Below are 15,536 nucleotides of genomic sequence, written 5' to 3' on the forward strand. Positions count from 1 at the left end.
GTAAACCTCAAATTATACCCATAATATTCACTGTAATTACCTGGACTTGTTGCTTCTGCATTTTGAGCATGTTCGGGTCCATAGAGAGCGGTCCAAGGACACTCATCATCAGCTCTTTCTCTGAGAGCCACTGGCGAAGCTGCGGCTCGGTGGTTTGGAAGAGGTCCAGGTTCCTGTTGGACTGCTCCAGGTGCTGCTTCCTCTCCTCTACAGAGCCGCTGACTTCTGCCCAGGCAGCATCTAAGCGGGAGGGCAGAACAATCACACCAGTCCGCATTAGTCAGCACACAAGCACCCCTCTATCCACCGCCCCACCCTTGTCTCAGTAAACCTCCCCCTGTGTAGGACTTAGCACCACGGCTGTGCCAATTTAATTAGTGGCGAGTTCCAGGTATTCAGACAGGCTCAGATTCTGTTAAAGGGATATTGAACTTTGGTTTTACCTTGGGTTGTGTAGCTTCCTGGACATGATATAACCGCAAAATCTGTTATTCTCTGTTATCTGTTGCTCCGGGTAATTCTGCTGAATATGAAGTGAATCGCTTTCTTTATGTTATTAAACCTTTCAGTTTGAACAAGTGTAACACTGAAATTCTTCTGACCGGATTTCAACATTTGTTGGTTTAATAACATAAAGAAAGCAATTCACTTCAAATCAGCAGAATGACTCGTTTTTTTATATATTGTCAGAATTTGCTTTGTTCACGTTTGTCTATGTGGTAGAAGCGTGATTTTGAGATGTTTTGCCATATAATGCCAGTGAATGGAGAGAGAAAAAAAACACAATTTTCCAATCTTCTCTACCAGAGCCCCGGAGCAACAGATAACAGAGAATTGCTGATTTTGGACTTATATCATGGCCAGGAAACTACACAACCCAAGGTACTACCAAAGCTTAACATCACTTTATCATAGATGTGGTGGGTAGATGTCCAGATAGGCACCACAAAGGCTTCCCTCTAGTAGTACAGTAGGTATTAAACATCTCATATATGCCATTTGGTGGAAGCCTTTATTCAAAAGCCACTTGCAGTATTGTGATACATTTTTGCCCCAGTGGGATTCAAACTAACTCTGACAGCTTCAGTGTCATAAACTACTCAGGAGCATCTGGAGACAAAGCCTTGGTGCATACCTATCTGTGCCAGCATCTGCTTCCATTTTGCTGCCTCAGGAGAATTTGGGTGATTCTCAATCAAGTGGAGGAGCTTCTCTCTGGTCTTCTGGAGCTGCTCTTGCTTTTGCTTCATCTCATCTTCAAATGCCTGAGAGAATAAAAAAATGTTGCTGGTCAAATATCGTTATGTATGTTGAATCCTCTGATTTGTGCCATTTTGCTTGACTATCTCCTACCTAACAGAACAATATTTAGCAGCCAGTGTGTTTTGTGCACATTTTAGAAAAGAACAGTTGAGCCACAACATCTATAACATTTTCTGTACCTTCTGTTGCTCAAGCTGTGTTTTCATTGAATCTTTCTCTGTGGCTGCATCGTTCCAGGACGCTGCAGTCTTCTTCATGTCCTTCAGCCATGTCATCATGAGGTCCGTCTCCTTCTGGGCGTCTCTCAGCTCCTGTACCAGACCGCTCAGCTCCGTAGCTCGACTCTTCAGCAGCTCCCCCAGGTTCTCATATCCTTCGTTGATGAACAACGTGTTCTGCTGAATTACCATCAGCTCTGTGGACACCAGACAGATATCCATCAAATTACCTTACTAGGATATTATTCCACCTCACAGAAAGTGGTCTCAGTGCCATAACAAGATTGCACTAGCAATATGCTAGTCTTATGGTATGTTTAGATTACAAGTGACAAAACTACAAAACGGACAAGAGTAGCCAGCTGCACCAGTGGACATCATCAATGTCATCTTGAGCTTGTGTACCATAAAATAAACCCTATAATATATTTTAATGTCATTGTTTATTTTATGTGAAATAACACTAACATTTCATTGAAATTGTAAGAAATTATGAATTCAATAACAAAGTATATGTAGTAGAATCATAGAATGTTGTTCCTGTATCATCCTATCATATCTCCTCCTGCTATTTTTCATATTTTGGAGGGATCAGAAGGCCTATAAATTTCAACAAATGGACGGGGAGCACCTTCAGGAAAAGAGGGATGGAAAATAATGAAACAACTTTCTCACTATTGTGATTGGTTGACGCTTCATTGCATCATTGGAGCGTGAAAAAAGTTGAAGTCAGCTCAATTTCGATTTTGTAGCGTCATGCCGCCGACTCCCATTGAAAATGACTTGCAGTTTTGTCACTTGTAATCTTAACAAATTGTTAGGGTGAATTTCAAAAGTTGCTTTGATAAAACTTTATTTGGATAGTTTTATAAAACTCAGCTATCAGGTGACAAAAAGTAGATGTTCTACAAAGTGGCACTTGTCTATTTGTCTATCTGTCTGCATCTCATCACAGACTATGTAACCCTAACCCTAACCCCAACCCAATATTTATAGACTACCTTTCACACATTTCTGAGTATACCCTGAAAGTGTGCTTTTTAGTGACACACTATATTCACTCAATAGTAAGTTGAGTATCAGCATTGGACTATCCAAATAAAGTGTGACGTTGCTTTTGTTCACGAACCGCCTCTATCAGAAATCCAATATACTGTAGTTATAGTAATGTAAGTAGACCAAACAATGTATTTACACAGTAATGTCAATATACACACGATTACCTTTATTGGTTAGGTAGGCATGGCTCCCTGGACCACCACCGTTAGTAACAGCTGATGCAAAGACATAAGACAAAGCTTGTGTAAAGGACAAGCGGACTGTCTAGGATTGTTGGCACACGATCTTTCCACAATCTCTAATGGTTAGTAGTTACACAGTATCAGAAGAGCTTCCAAACACCATGCTTCCCATTCCTTTGAAAGATTCAAACATAGAAGTGCGTTGAGGTTTACCTGACTTGCGTGGTGTCTTGGTCTTGGCGGGGGACGTGAGAGAACTGATGAGGCTGGACAGCGCTGATCCTTTGCTGTTCAGATCTTGGACAGCAGGGCCTTTGGATGTCCATTCCTCTAATAAGCCCTGATGAAAGATCAGTCAAACAAATGGTATAGACGAGCATGGACATGATAGCTGCCATTTAATACCATATGGAGCAATGTGATGACTGTATGTCTGAAAATTAATGTGGGAAACAGGGTGAATGATGGAAATATTTTGAGAAAAAATAACTAAATTCCCCTCTTTTTTCAGTTTAACATTCTTCATAATTCATGTTATTATGACATTTTTATAATATATGCTCTTAAGCAAGCAGGGGACATGTATAGCAGTCACTGATGTTGACCCGTTTACTTCTACTTCCTTTGATCTTTTCTGTGACGTCTCAGTTTGTCAAATGAAAGCAGTTTGTCTGGCAGGAAATGTATGTTGTGTTGTGTTTCACTCCCAGGTCTGTCCTGTGTAAAACACTTAGCATTCATCTCTCATTCGTTTGGCAGAGAAAGCAGGTTAGGGATGTTGGGGAGGTTAGGGAGGATAGAGCTGTAATCTATTAAAACACACTTGCCTCTGTCCATTTCAAAACATATGTACCGCAAATTGCTTGTAATGTACTGTATATCACCACTGGCGTTTGTTCCAGCACTGTGCTGACTGTAAGTGCAGTTAGATTAAACACGTATGGGAATAATGCTGACTCGATAACAAACTTTCTATTTTGTCTGATGACTCACGGTGACGTTCTGCAGGTCTGTCTCCAGCCTCTGTTCGCTGCTGCTTGGCTGAACCGCAGGAACTTTCTCAGTGGTTTCCTCGAGCCACTTGGTGAGCGCTCCGGCTGCGGACCTGAACTCTCCCAGCTGGTCCTGACAGGATGACACCTCCTCTTCCCTGCGGTAGACAAGAAGATCACAGTCACATGACATGTAACATCACTAACGTCATCCAAAACTTCAACATCATTCAAGACTAATAACTGAAAAGACAACATGATAAAAAGAAAATAGGTGAAGGAACTATTTCAAACCACTAAACATGGTAATATAAAGATCCTCTTTTTCCCTTCCACGCCCCAACTTACTTTTCTCTCACAGTGTCTTTGAAGGCACTGAAGACATTTGACAGGTTGTCCATCTTGCTCTGGATCTGGGCCTTGCTTCCCTCAGGACTTATCTTGCTCAGCTCCTGAGAAAGTGTCTGCAGCTTCTCCAAATCACTGGCATGTTCAGCCATCTCAGCTTTGGTCTCCTATAGTGAAATTGTAACAGTTAATCATACTGTGCCGTATGAGGATCCAACACACTTAAAGGATATTTTTGATAGTGAAAACATTACAGAGAAATAACAAGCACATACATGTACTAAACATAATCAGATATTCAGTAGTTTAATTACCTGCATTAGCTGAGACACTTCGTTGAAGGATTTCCCTGGCCCATCTGTCTCCTGCAAATCTTGGGAACGCTTCACAACAAACTGCTGGACTTTCTCTGCCGCCTTCTCAAACTGTTCCACCTTTCCTTTCAGCTGCTCCAGCTGCGATACCTTTTGCTTGTGCTTGTCACAGGCGTCGGAGAAGCGCTGGGACAGAGCGTCCATCTTAGACTGCAGAAGAGCAGCGGCAGAGGGATCTGCTGTCTCCGCAAACTTCTTCACCTTGGCTTTCATGGCTGAGATGCTGCTCTGACGACTTGCTATGTCCTGCTCAAGTGCCTTCAAGAAAGAAGAAAGGTTTAGTTGGCTAAATGTTGTGCATTCTTCTGTATCTCACAGGTTGGGTAATCAAGAGAATATGGAACTATGTTAAGAAGCAAAATCGACTACTTAGTGCAGCTGACGTTGCAAAAAGTGTGTCGTAAACTGACAGTATACAATATGAAATTCAGTTATTGGACTGCTGATACAATGGCTAGAATACATACTGCTTCTTTGCTGAGGATATCTCCTATGGCTGCAGAGTCCAGGGGTATTTCTCCTTTTTCTTTCACACTCGCCTCCACTCCCTCCATCCATCCCATCATCTCATCCAAGCCGTCCTGGACACTCATAGAGCGAGTCAGCGTGATCTGCAGCTTCTCGTTCCGATCGCTTACAGACTTAGACAGGTTGTCATACCGCTCCACTATGTCATCTATAGTGCATGGAAACAAATCAGGTTATGTTTAAAACTCAACAGTTAATCACTGCTTAACACAATTTGGGACACATTGTATATAATAAATAATATTTCAAAATATAAATATTTCAAACAAAAGAAGAGACTTATTTGGTAATGCCCGTTTTGTTAAGGCTATAATTTTGGAAAAGGATTAATATCACACAGGATCTCGTACACAGAAAAGCTTTTTTGAGTGTCACCCAAGAGACCAATGATGGAGAGAAGGAAGACAACGCAGACACTCCAACAGCTCTATCTCACTTTAAAGATGCATTTTGTGATTTTTTAGAGAACCAGCGGTGGACACTTTGGGTGGGTTGTTGCCTATATTTTTTTCTGGCTACCAATGTTGCATGACTAGTATTTTGCATCAATATCTATGTCACTCTGGGAGAGTTTTATGAGCTTCAACCTGCATATTCCAACATACTGTAAATACCATATTCTGAAGGTGCTGTAGGCGTTTCAAAAAGAGACTTAGTTTATTAACTAGCCCTAATTCCCAAGCATTCCAGATGCTATTCAGATGTATTTTAATGCTTTTAATCTCCCTAAAGTATTATTTTAGTGTCAATGATGGTAATAATAAAAAGGGCATTATCAGCTCCTTCACTGCTGAAATGTATGTATGCAGACAGGACAGAATCAGTGGCCCTACTTTGAGCTTTCCCTCACCTACTGCCTCCTGGATCTCATCTGGATTGCTCAGCAGGTCTCCTTCAGATGTTATCAAAGAGTCAGCTGTTTTGCGTAGCGTGTCTATGGCAGTCTGATGTCCAGTCGTCTGACCTTGCAGGGCCTGTGGATCAGTAAGTAAGAACAGGTCAGAGAAATAAAACTGTTTTTCTCTTTAACACAAGCCTCTCTTTAATTCCCGCTACAAAATTGTACATTCTGCAATATTGTATTCTTCACCAGTGTGGTGGCTTGAACATGAAAACAACAAAGTGATGGTGCACAAGAACGTTTGGACTTCATATCTTCAGGCATTCAATAGATATGGTTACAATCTTCTTTTTTGACTGTTTTACACTGAGGAAAGCGTAGGATCTTTCTGACATGATTTACAACCAAAGGTAAGAGACAGTGTTGCACAGTTGGCTCACAGGCGCCTCTTATCTTGGCATATCTCTGTTCAAAGTCACTACCTCCCTACAGAGAAATGTTGGGGAACATTATTCTCTTTCAGTCCGGAAACTTTGAAGCCAGCTGCAGCCAAAAGCTTTGGCAGAGACACTTCTGTCAGCCTCGCTGCTTAGCCTCTTGCGGAGTATGTAAGCTGCAAGTAACCAGAACTAAACTATTCACGTGTTGCTTTGAAATTGAACATAGAGCTATAAATAGCTGTGTTGTTTTTAAGTGAGTGGAAACACTGTATATGGTGAGGCAGGTCTGTTGTACAGTGACTTTGTGATCCATTCAATGCCCAAAGTATGTGTAAAAAAAGGCTTTTCTGTTTATCATTCACTTGGATTTCTCACATCTAGAGCCTAACATTAATGGCAGTATACTGTACATTGTGCTGATGAAGGATAATGAACTAACTAACCTCTCAGGCTCAAATACCAGCCTTCTTGAATCTTTATCAAAACAGAGAAGGTAAGTTGGGTCTTATTTGAGAATAATACCAGAACACTATCTGCAAATCCCCAAAATTGTCATGATAATGTTACTAAGCTGTGTTTTCAGCAAAATGTAACACATTACAGAGGGCATCTGGTTGTTTTCATATAATTCTTGTGTTGGTGTCCAGAATTAAGAGACTTTCAAGATTTTTCAAGGTTTTGAGATTCAACTTGAGACCAAGACTACACCTAGGTACTTCAGCCCTGGTTTGCAGTGTTTCTTGCCTTGGTCTCCTCCAGCTGTTTCTGTAGTGTCTGTGGGTCAGCAGCGATGGCCTCTGACTGCTGCCGTACTGCCTCCTCCTCTGAGCTGTAGAGCCACTTCATAAGACCAGCGGATGAGTCTTCATACTTCTTGTATTTGTCAACCACATCTTTGAGGTTGTTTCCAAGCTGATTGCACTGAAACAAATCAAGTGAAATTATACATATATGTTAAAGATATGTTAAAGATAACCAGAACACAGGTTCAACGCATGAGAAGCAATGTCAAAAGCAAATGATTTGAAGAAGGAAACTGACTTTCTCTGGTATTGATGTTTTTACAATGCCACCAAACATAGTGACGCCTCTGTAAGGTATTACAATGGTTTTCTTTCTTTTAATTTAGACAAATGCTGCCACCAAGTGGTAAGAGTAAGCCATTACAACCTCTGAAGATAAGTCTAATCAACTGTCAAACTCAATACCTGAGAATGTAATGCTTTGTAGCGACCGGCTGCAGAGTCCAGCTTATCCTTGACAGCAGCGCAGGTTCCTGAAGTATCCACATCCAACTGGGCATTTTTAGCCCCGGGGTCAGCCACTCCGCAGGTTTTAGCCACATCCAGCACTTTCTGTCCTGAAATGGTGATGAAGCGGAGGTCCCCCTTGTGAGAGATCACATCTTCCGAGAAGCTCTTCTGCCGCTGGAGTTTGTCACTGAGAATATTGAGGCAGCTTGCAGGTGCCCCGAGGTCCTCTATCTCTCCCTCAGTCTGGTCCAGCCACACCTCAAACTCCTTACAGTCGTCCTGGAACTTCTTGAGCTCCTCCTGGACACACTGCACCTGCTTCATCTGCTGCTCGGTCTGCGTCAGAGAGGCCTCGTAGCGGCCCTTCAGCTCCTGGATGTCCCTCTGCAGCTTGTCCTTCTCCTCTGGGGAAAGCACGTTGGCTTGCTTGTCCAGCAGAGCCTGGGCCGACTGGGTGGCCATGATGAGATCCTGCTGCTGGGACAGGATCTCCTGATGACGGGCCTGAATGAAGAAGAGAGACTTGCTGGTCACAAAACCACTATAATCCCATCAACAAAAGAAAATATACATTTACCATCATTTATAATACTATGAAGTAGGGTCATTTGAAGTAGGGTCATTGTTTGATCCATCAGATCAAATCTAAAGTTGATTGATGGTCTAAGCAGCAAGTAAGGTATTAAAATAGTGTTGTACTTTTTGACCTTTGTATTTGCTGTCTACAATAAATCAATCTTGCATGTTGTACAAGTGAACAGAAACAATAAACATAATATGATGAGTTAAGATAAGAGTTTAGATAAGTCTAAGCATGTTTCACTGTTTTATGATCTGCAGATCAATATAGCTCAAAGTGCACATTTTAGTAAAATGTATCCATGTATCCTAAAAGCCTTGGCTTTGAGATTCCATTCTCTGTTCCACATCTTTTTATTTCCAAGCAGTGCTGAGACTTTCTATTTGGTTTGAAAAGTTGAATAAAAAATCTAATAAATCTTTTGCCAAGTGCCAAATTTTAATTTATCATAGCTTAAACTTTTAGTTGGATAACTAAAGGCAGCCATCTATTCCAAATACATGAGAAACAGTTATGCCCCCCCAAAAATATACCTTGACTCTGTCATATTGCTTGTCAAGGTCCAGGGATGAGGAGCTCTTCCCACTCGTCTCCTTCACAAAATCAGTTTCAGTGGTTTCTAGAGCGTTTCCATTGGCATCGTCATCCTCTCCTATCACTCCCTTGGCTGAAGTTTCCTCTGGCAGGTTCCCATTCTCTTTGCTTATATGGCCAGTTTGTTCAAGACCACTCTCTTTTTCATTCCCTATGTTGGATATCCAGCCCAAGAGACCTTCAATCTTGTTTTTACTTTCTTCAAGCTGTTCAACAGCTGCCGCCTAAACAGACAGACCATAAATGTTGAATAATGGATGAAATCAATACAATGACATGGTTCAGCAGGTTGTTGATTTTCCTTTGAGTTATGACAAAAATTCTGATTCATTACATAATTTGAACAGACACATAAGGAGGTAATATGGGCTCTAACCTTCTCACTCTCCTGTTTTATAGCTGAGGTAACAACCTTCTCCAAGTCTTTCCTGGACTCCTCCGCCCGCTGGTTGATGAGCTTGGCTTTGCTCTTGGCCTCCTCTAACTTATTCTCAATGACAGCGATTTGTTCTGGCATCAGCTTGCTCCGGTTCTCCTCCAGAAACTTTTTAGTGCTGGTGATGACCTCATTCAAGGCACTGGCATTTGTCAGCACGTCTTTCTGCAGAGCCTTGAGATCGGACAGGCATAAAGCATGATGAATATTCGGGCCGTGGAATAAAGCAGTTCTTAAGTCATGGAAACCTATTTGGCCACCTATTTGTTAAAAAAGAGTGATATCTGTGTCTGGAATGTCAAAGCAAACTAGTCTATATCACACCTGATGCTCTTGCTGGTACTGCTGCAGGTCTCTGACACTCTCTGTGTTGTCAGCCTGCTGCTGATGACCAATCAGGTGGTTCTCTGTCAGTGTAAGATCGCCACATAATTCCTCCAACTTGTCCGAAAACTCCTTGTGTTTCTCCAATACACACTGTATGAGAAAAAGCACCAAGTTTATATCACACCAAACAACAATAAGCCAATCATTAACAAACACACTCACACTCAATCAAACACTCACACTCAAAAAAAAAACAACCTCAATCCTAAAACAGAATTCACATACAGTGTTATAGCTATGGTCGTTGACAATATGAACGTCTCTATAAGAGCTCAAAACCAGAGAAGCAAAGCTCTAATCTGAGAGAGTGCATAGACGTAACATGCAAATTCTGTTTTAGAATATATTTCCCTTTAACCCAAGAATACAGTGGACCTAGTATGCTGTAAACATGCCTGCCATTCAACACATTGGTCTCATGGTATGGTAATAAACATAAGAGGACATTATGTCAAGTGTGTTAGTGCTCATGTTGTGGGTGAAAGCGTTCCAAGGTGCATTTTGTCCACTGTTAATTGCTCATTGGTGTCTTGAGGCCTGTAGAACACAACCAGTAGAGAGGTTAGTTGGTAGCAGTGATCAAAGACTTCAACATGCAATACTGTCATTTTGCCTCAACATTTAGACAGAAACAGTGAAACCTCCCAAATCTGAACCCCGGGAAGGGAAGTCACTCAAACTAGTAAAATGCTCCAAGGACAGAAACACATTGAAATATTGGGGCAAAACATCCAAATGTAAAATATTTGCACTCATTGTCCGATAAAGTCTAACTTTCAGTTTAAATCCACAAATAGCCACATAATGCACATAATAAATGGAATATTGTTTTTGCACTGCCAAATATTTAATTATTTTCGCTCATTCCTCAGTTTGTTCTGAAGTAGGTGGTAGATGATATGCGGCCTGCTCTACTTTTGATTCTCATCTACAAATTACAAATGCTCACATCAGACCAGCAACATGCCTTATACTAACTACTGTACATGCATTATGAGCATCCACTCTTAACTTCAATTTCAACACAACCAGTTAGCAAACAAAACATAATTACATAGTCAGGTTTATTCAAGGAGACATCTATGGTATTTTAGAGCACATCCACATGCAGACCTGCTGCTGGCTCTCCCTCTCCCTGGTGTCCAGCAGGCGGTCCAGGGTTTGTCTCTGGGTCACCAGCCTCTCTGTCTGGTCCCTGAAGGCCCGCTGAGTGGTGCTCAGTAACTTCAGGAGGTGTCTGCTCTGAGCTGGGCTCAAAAACTGCGTGTGCTCAGATATAAAGTACTGGATGTCAAATGCGATGTCCTCTAACTTGAGCCGTGCTACTGTTAGTAGATTGCTCTCCATGTCCTGGAATAACAGAGGATACCGTGTAATCATGCTGAGTAAGAACCTCAAATTAATCGGTTTTGAATTCAGTCACTCTAACTGCAAAATGTTTTTACGTGTGAGATACCTTGTTCTGCTGAATGATATGTTTCAAAGTGTCCAGATCGCATGCGTTCAGCAAATCCATGTCCCACATCTCAGAGTTGTTTTGGATGCAGCCAGCTAGTTCGTCAAGATCACCGAGATGTTTCTGGTAAGTTGACTCCAAATGTACCTACAATCACATAGAAAATAGTTAATAATGCTGATGCAACTGCCACATCCATGTATTCTAATCAATAACCATGAGCACTGACCTTTCCTGTTTCCATTGCCTGGATTAGAGAGTGACTCCTTTCTGCACACATCTGGCAAATAGCGGTAAAATTTGGTTTCAACTCTAGAAATGCTGAAGCCAAATCTTGGTGGATTTGTGTGGGAATGTTCTCATTAACCGAGTTTAAGAGCTGTTTGGCTTTCTCCAGATCTGCTGTAAGAACACCAGCCAGTCTAGAAAGCTGGGAGTCCAGTGACTGGAAAAAATATAAAATAAATGTTAAAACTGAATGCACATGATAATGGTTATTGAATAATAATGCTACAGATGACAAATTAAATATCTTTCGATTGTTACATGATTTCTAACCTGACATTCCTCTAGTTGGATCTGTAATTCCTCCATGTTGTTGCTCAAGGATGCCTGGATTAAAAGGTCATTTCTGACATCATCTAAAACATCAGCATGATCCTGTAGTCTTCCAACACACTCCAAATAATCCTGGATCGAGTACAGCTGCAGAAAATGCATACATAAAACACACATAGATGTTACTAAGGCCATGTCAAAAATGACGGTGGGGGATTAAAGCTTAAAACTGAACAAAATAAAAGAATTACCATATCATTGACCTCCTTCGCTTTGCAGACATCTGAGCTGGCAGACATCTGAGTAGATGGCTGCTGACTGACTGTAGTAGAGCGGCAGAGATCTGAGTCATCCTCTGCTGACCCCTCACCCTCCTCCTCTGAGCTCTCCTCCTTGATGCTGTCCAGCGTGTGGCGTCGGTCCTCCTGAGCATCGACCCCCAGAGCGCTGCTCAGGGTCTCCATCACACCCTGAAGCACCGAAGGGTCTTGGTTTGAGGAGACACTCTTCAGAACCTGCAGCAGTTGCAGCTGGATGTTTGCAACATCAGATTGGTCTGTCTTCTCGTTGACTTTTTCTTCCTGGGGTGTCAAAGCTTGGTTTGCCATTTCTTTGCTGTTTGAACTGAGAGCATCTTGCTTCAGCAAATCCATGAGAAGGTCTGGACGACTGCTCTCCATAAGTCCATGGGCTGTGTCTCTCTCATCTAAACCGCCTCCGTCTAAGGGCTGTGGAGTATTCTGAACCATAGTGAGAGCGCTTTCAATGTCTTGAGTTTCTGCCTTTTCTGAGTCGTCAACATTAGCCCCTTCTGTACCTATTATTCCCTGCTCATCTAGACCAGTCCTTACAGCATCAGAAATCACTGATGGAGCTGGAGAGGCGATGTCAGATGTAATGGAGTTGTGTGATGGCAAATCATTAACTACCTGGGGATCATCAACAGAAGCACATACATCTAATCTATTTCCATCTGGTAGAATATCTAATCCTAACCCTATTCCCATTCCGGGTTCTCTCTCCCCTGAGTTCATGTCTGATGCTGAGGGTGGGTCTGAACAGGAGACTCTTATGGCAATACTTGCAATGTCTTTGCTACCACTTGTTTCTACTGTCAGTGTGTTTCTAGACACAGAGATCAGCTCAATATCATTGGGGATTTTAAAAATTTCCCCAGGTTGCCTCTCTGGGGAAATCTTACCATCAACCTCCCCCCTTGATGCAACATCGTCTGCAGCACTTTCCTTTGAACCTGACAGATTGTTATTAGTCATTACTGGCTCTGGAGAAACTGTGATGACAGCTGGAATGAAATGCTCTGAATCTTCTATATCGCAGCTGCTATGACTGACAGTGCAGTCGGAAACGATAGGCAATTGAGAAGAGTGGTTCAACTGTTGTGGAGTTGTTCTCTCACAAACAGGCATACTCTGGCTCTGATCATTTTGAGAGGATTTGGGATCAGTGTCAATACTGAAATGCCCCTCTGACTTAAGGACTGGTTGCTGAGGTAATGTAATTCCACTGCCATCTTCCATTATGCTTTTTTCATAGTTACCATTAGCCCCAGAAAATGAGATGGATGTATTTTCAAACAAATCCCTGGGCAATGAGTAATCTATACTCTGAGTTGGCTCACTGAACGAAGATGACTGAACAGCACTTAGCACACTCTCCAGTCTAGTTTCCTCAGACAACACGTCACTGTGTGATGAGGACATGCCTGAGTCACTCTGGACAGGACTAACGGTCTGATTTTCCACTTGGGCATGATATCCAGCTCTGAGAAAATCATCATCTATGGGTGAGCTGTCTGCTTCACAAGATTGGCCAGTGGAAGTGACACATTCAATCTGGCTTTCTGCTTGAGTAGTGCTGTCAGGTGTTTCATCACTCACACCAGCAGCATTTTGGATCACAGCACCAAATCCATCTGTCTTATTTGCCAGCCGGCTTTTGATTAAGGCCTGTGTGTCACAATCTTCAGTCGGTAAAGATGTTCTGTCAGATTGATGAATACACTCGTCAGTGACCTGATTCCACGAGAATGGTGAGATCATCTGAGTGCAGGCAGGCCCGTGACTAATGAATGAGGGAATTAAAGGATGTAGATAATTACTCATCTCTTCTACATTTCCTCCTGCCTTCCAATCTACCACTGCGTGTCCATTCTCCCTCTCAGTGCCTTTGTTATCAATGTGCTCATCAGTGAGATCAAGCACCATGACAGCTACCTTCCTGTCAGTTTGCTGCTGCAGCGCATCCTCAGCCTCATTCATATTCATGAATCCCAGACTTTGGTCATCAGATATGCAGTGGCTGCACTTTTCGTCAGGGTAAATGGTGGCTTTGGGCATTGGGTCTGAGTTAAGGATCTTTTCAACAAATTCATCACTAACTAATCCAGACTGCAATGCCTCACTGATACTAATGGTGCAACCAGACTTTGGGTCATACACACCAGCCAACAGGCTCTGCTGTTCCATAATACGCAAAGCAGTGTTTGAGGATATGGATCCATCTGACACTGAGTGTTTTAGGATAGACACTGTGTCCTCATCATCCCCTATGACTCCCCTTTTTCCACTTAGTTGCAAAGCAAGCAGCTCCAATACTGTGTTCTCATCAACTAAGCCCTTATTGAGAGCTGCCTCCAGGTCATAGCGTTTCCCAGAGGTGACATCCAAAATGCCCCCCTCCTCCACTTGGGCTTTCAGAAGATGAATAGCATAGTCCCGCTCATTCTCCCGCTCCCACAAGTCCTCAGAGCATAACGGCTCTGTGGTCATGTCATCAGTACCTCTTGATTCACTGCACAGTGAATCAGGATTTAAGTGTGGTTGCGTTTGATGACAAGAATTTACTGCCAATGTGGGACTTCTGGAGTCAAATACCCTTGAGGGTGAGCCAGCATTTGTGCAATTCGCAGAACATGAAGTGGGAAGGATTGGGTTCTCTGGAGTAGCTGGAATATCCAGACCTCCACTGACAGCCTCTCCAACTTCAATATCTAAACCATTTCCTGCAGTACTTAAACATGTTTCAGAGTCAGCAGAGTCTGTGCAATGTGTGTTCTTTTGAAACAAAGCTTTCTCTGTTGCACCAGGCTGTGTGGTGTCCCGAGCAAAGTCATCATCTATTGAAGCTTCCTTGACAGAATCTTGTTTTGGCACCTTGTCATTAGCACTGATTTTTTCATCAGAAGTAACTTCATTCTCCCAGGGACCAAGGTCATGAGAAGCAAATTCTTGCTTGTTTTGCATGAATTCATCTGTTTCCTCATGTATGTGCAAAGATATCTCTAAATCTACCTGTGCTGAAAGATCACCAACATTTGAAGTGGGAGAGGTAAAATTTTGTTCCCTGTTTTCAAAGACTGGATCTTCAGAAAAAAGTTTAACCATTTTAGACAACTGTCTGTCGAGTATTAACAGCCTTTGTCCTGACTTTGGATCCATGTAACTGTTCATCATTAGGTAGGAGATGAATAATTGCCTCACCTCTGTGGGAGAAGGGCTGTTAATGTTCCTATCCCCAACCTCTAAACCATCTGTGGCATGATGGCATCCATCAACGGTAAGCTCTTTAAACATAAGCCATGATGAAAACTTTGCATTAAGCTGATCAACATCAGGAAACACATCTGGAAATTCTATAGATTTCAACACCTCTGCTGTATGAATATCAATCAAACCCTTTTGAATGGCAGAAGTGATGTCTACTACCTCTGAACTTTCCGGTATGTAAAAAGCTGCTATCTTCTGTCGATTACTGAGCAGTTTGCTGGTGAACTCATTGGCGATGGTTTGGTGATCATGCTGCAACGAGGTGGATGCAGTTAGGATTTCCCCAGAGTGAGGCAATATAAGTCCCATAAAATCCCTTTGTTTTTCAAGCACTATGAGTGTACTGCTACAGCTCATCAAGTCACACTGAACAGCTTCATCTACCATTAGCCGCTCCCCATTTTGGAGGTTCACAATGCTGCTCATTTGGGTCTGTGCACTTTGAGAATCCTGATCTGATG

General features: G+C 42.3%; 2 protein-coding genes across 2 annotated transcripts in view; both read right to left on the reverse strand.

Moving 5' to 3' along the window:
• Nucleotides 1-15,536, reverse strand: part of LOC139664744 (dystonin-like) — a 114,445-nt gene that overhangs the window by 39,923 nt on the left and 58,986 nt on the right. The window contains exons 40-55 of the mRNA XM_071543689.1: nt 14,500-14,539; nt 9,433-9,585; nt 9,049-9,282; nt 8,612-8,896; nt 7,454-8,002; nt 6,990-7,166; nt 5,815-5,938; nt 4,904-5,112; nt 4,377-4,694; nt 4,063-4,229; nt 3,716-3,872; nt 2,936-3,062; nt 2,705-2,755; nt 1,443-1,678; nt 1,136-1,265; nt 41-240 (exon numbers count right to left, since the gene is read on the reverse strand). Coding sequence (XP_071399790.1) covers nt 41-240; nt 1,136-1,265; nt 1,443-1,678; nt 2,705-2,755; nt 2,936-3,062; nt 3,716-3,872; nt 4,063-4,229; nt 4,377-4,694; nt 4,904-5,112; nt 5,815-5,938; nt 6,990-7,166; nt 7,454-8,002; nt 8,612-8,896; nt 9,049-9,282; nt 9,433-9,585; nt 14,500-14,539 — 3,157 coding nt within the window. The remainder of the gene's footprint in view (nt 1-40; nt 241-1,135; nt 1,266-1,442; nt 1,679-2,704; nt 2,756-2,935; nt 3,063-3,715; nt 3,873-4,062; nt 4,230-4,376; nt 4,695-4,903; nt 5,113-5,814; nt 5,939-6,989; nt 7,167-7,453; nt 8,003-8,611; nt 8,897-9,048; nt 9,283-9,432; nt 9,586-14,499; nt 14,540-15,536) is intronic.
• On the reverse strand, nt 10,576-14,298 carry LOC139664734 (dystonin-like). Its single transcript, XM_071543676.1, has 5 exons — nt 13,666-14,298; nt 11,761-12,438; nt 11,510-11,656; nt 10,952-11,098; nt 10,576-10,845 (listed from the first exon to the last, which is right to left on the reverse strand). Exons 1-5 carry the CDS (start codon nt 14,296-14,298, stop codon nt 10,576-10,578), a joined length of 1,875 nt encoding a protein of 624 aa, XP_071399777.1.

This window comes from Centroberyx affinis, unplaced genomic scaffold, assembly GCF_046629955.1.
Source record: "Centroberyx affinis isolate AG114_WGS23_722 - 3 ecotype Tasmania unplaced genomic scaffold, CSIRO-AGI_Caff_v1 ptg000240l_1, whole genome shotgun sequence".
NCBI lineage: Eukaryota > Metazoa > Chordata > Actinopteri > Beryciformes > Berycidae > Centroberyx > Centroberyx affinis.

Bases quoted from the DNA above. Each gene is read 5' to 3' on its own strand.
- LOC139664734 (XM_071543676.1), bottom strand. From the start codon at position 14,298: ATGACCACAGAGCCGTTATGCTCTGAGGACTTGTGGGAGCGGGAGAAT. The intron at 11,657-11,760 runs GTAATTCTTTTA...CATTTTCTGCAG, and splicing joins CGAAGGAGGTCAATGATATG to CTGTACTCGATCCAGGATTA. The intron at 11,099-11,509 runs GTTAGAAATCAT...ATGTGATTGTAG, and splicing joins TCCAACTAGAGGAATGTCAG to GTACATTTGGAGTCAACTTA.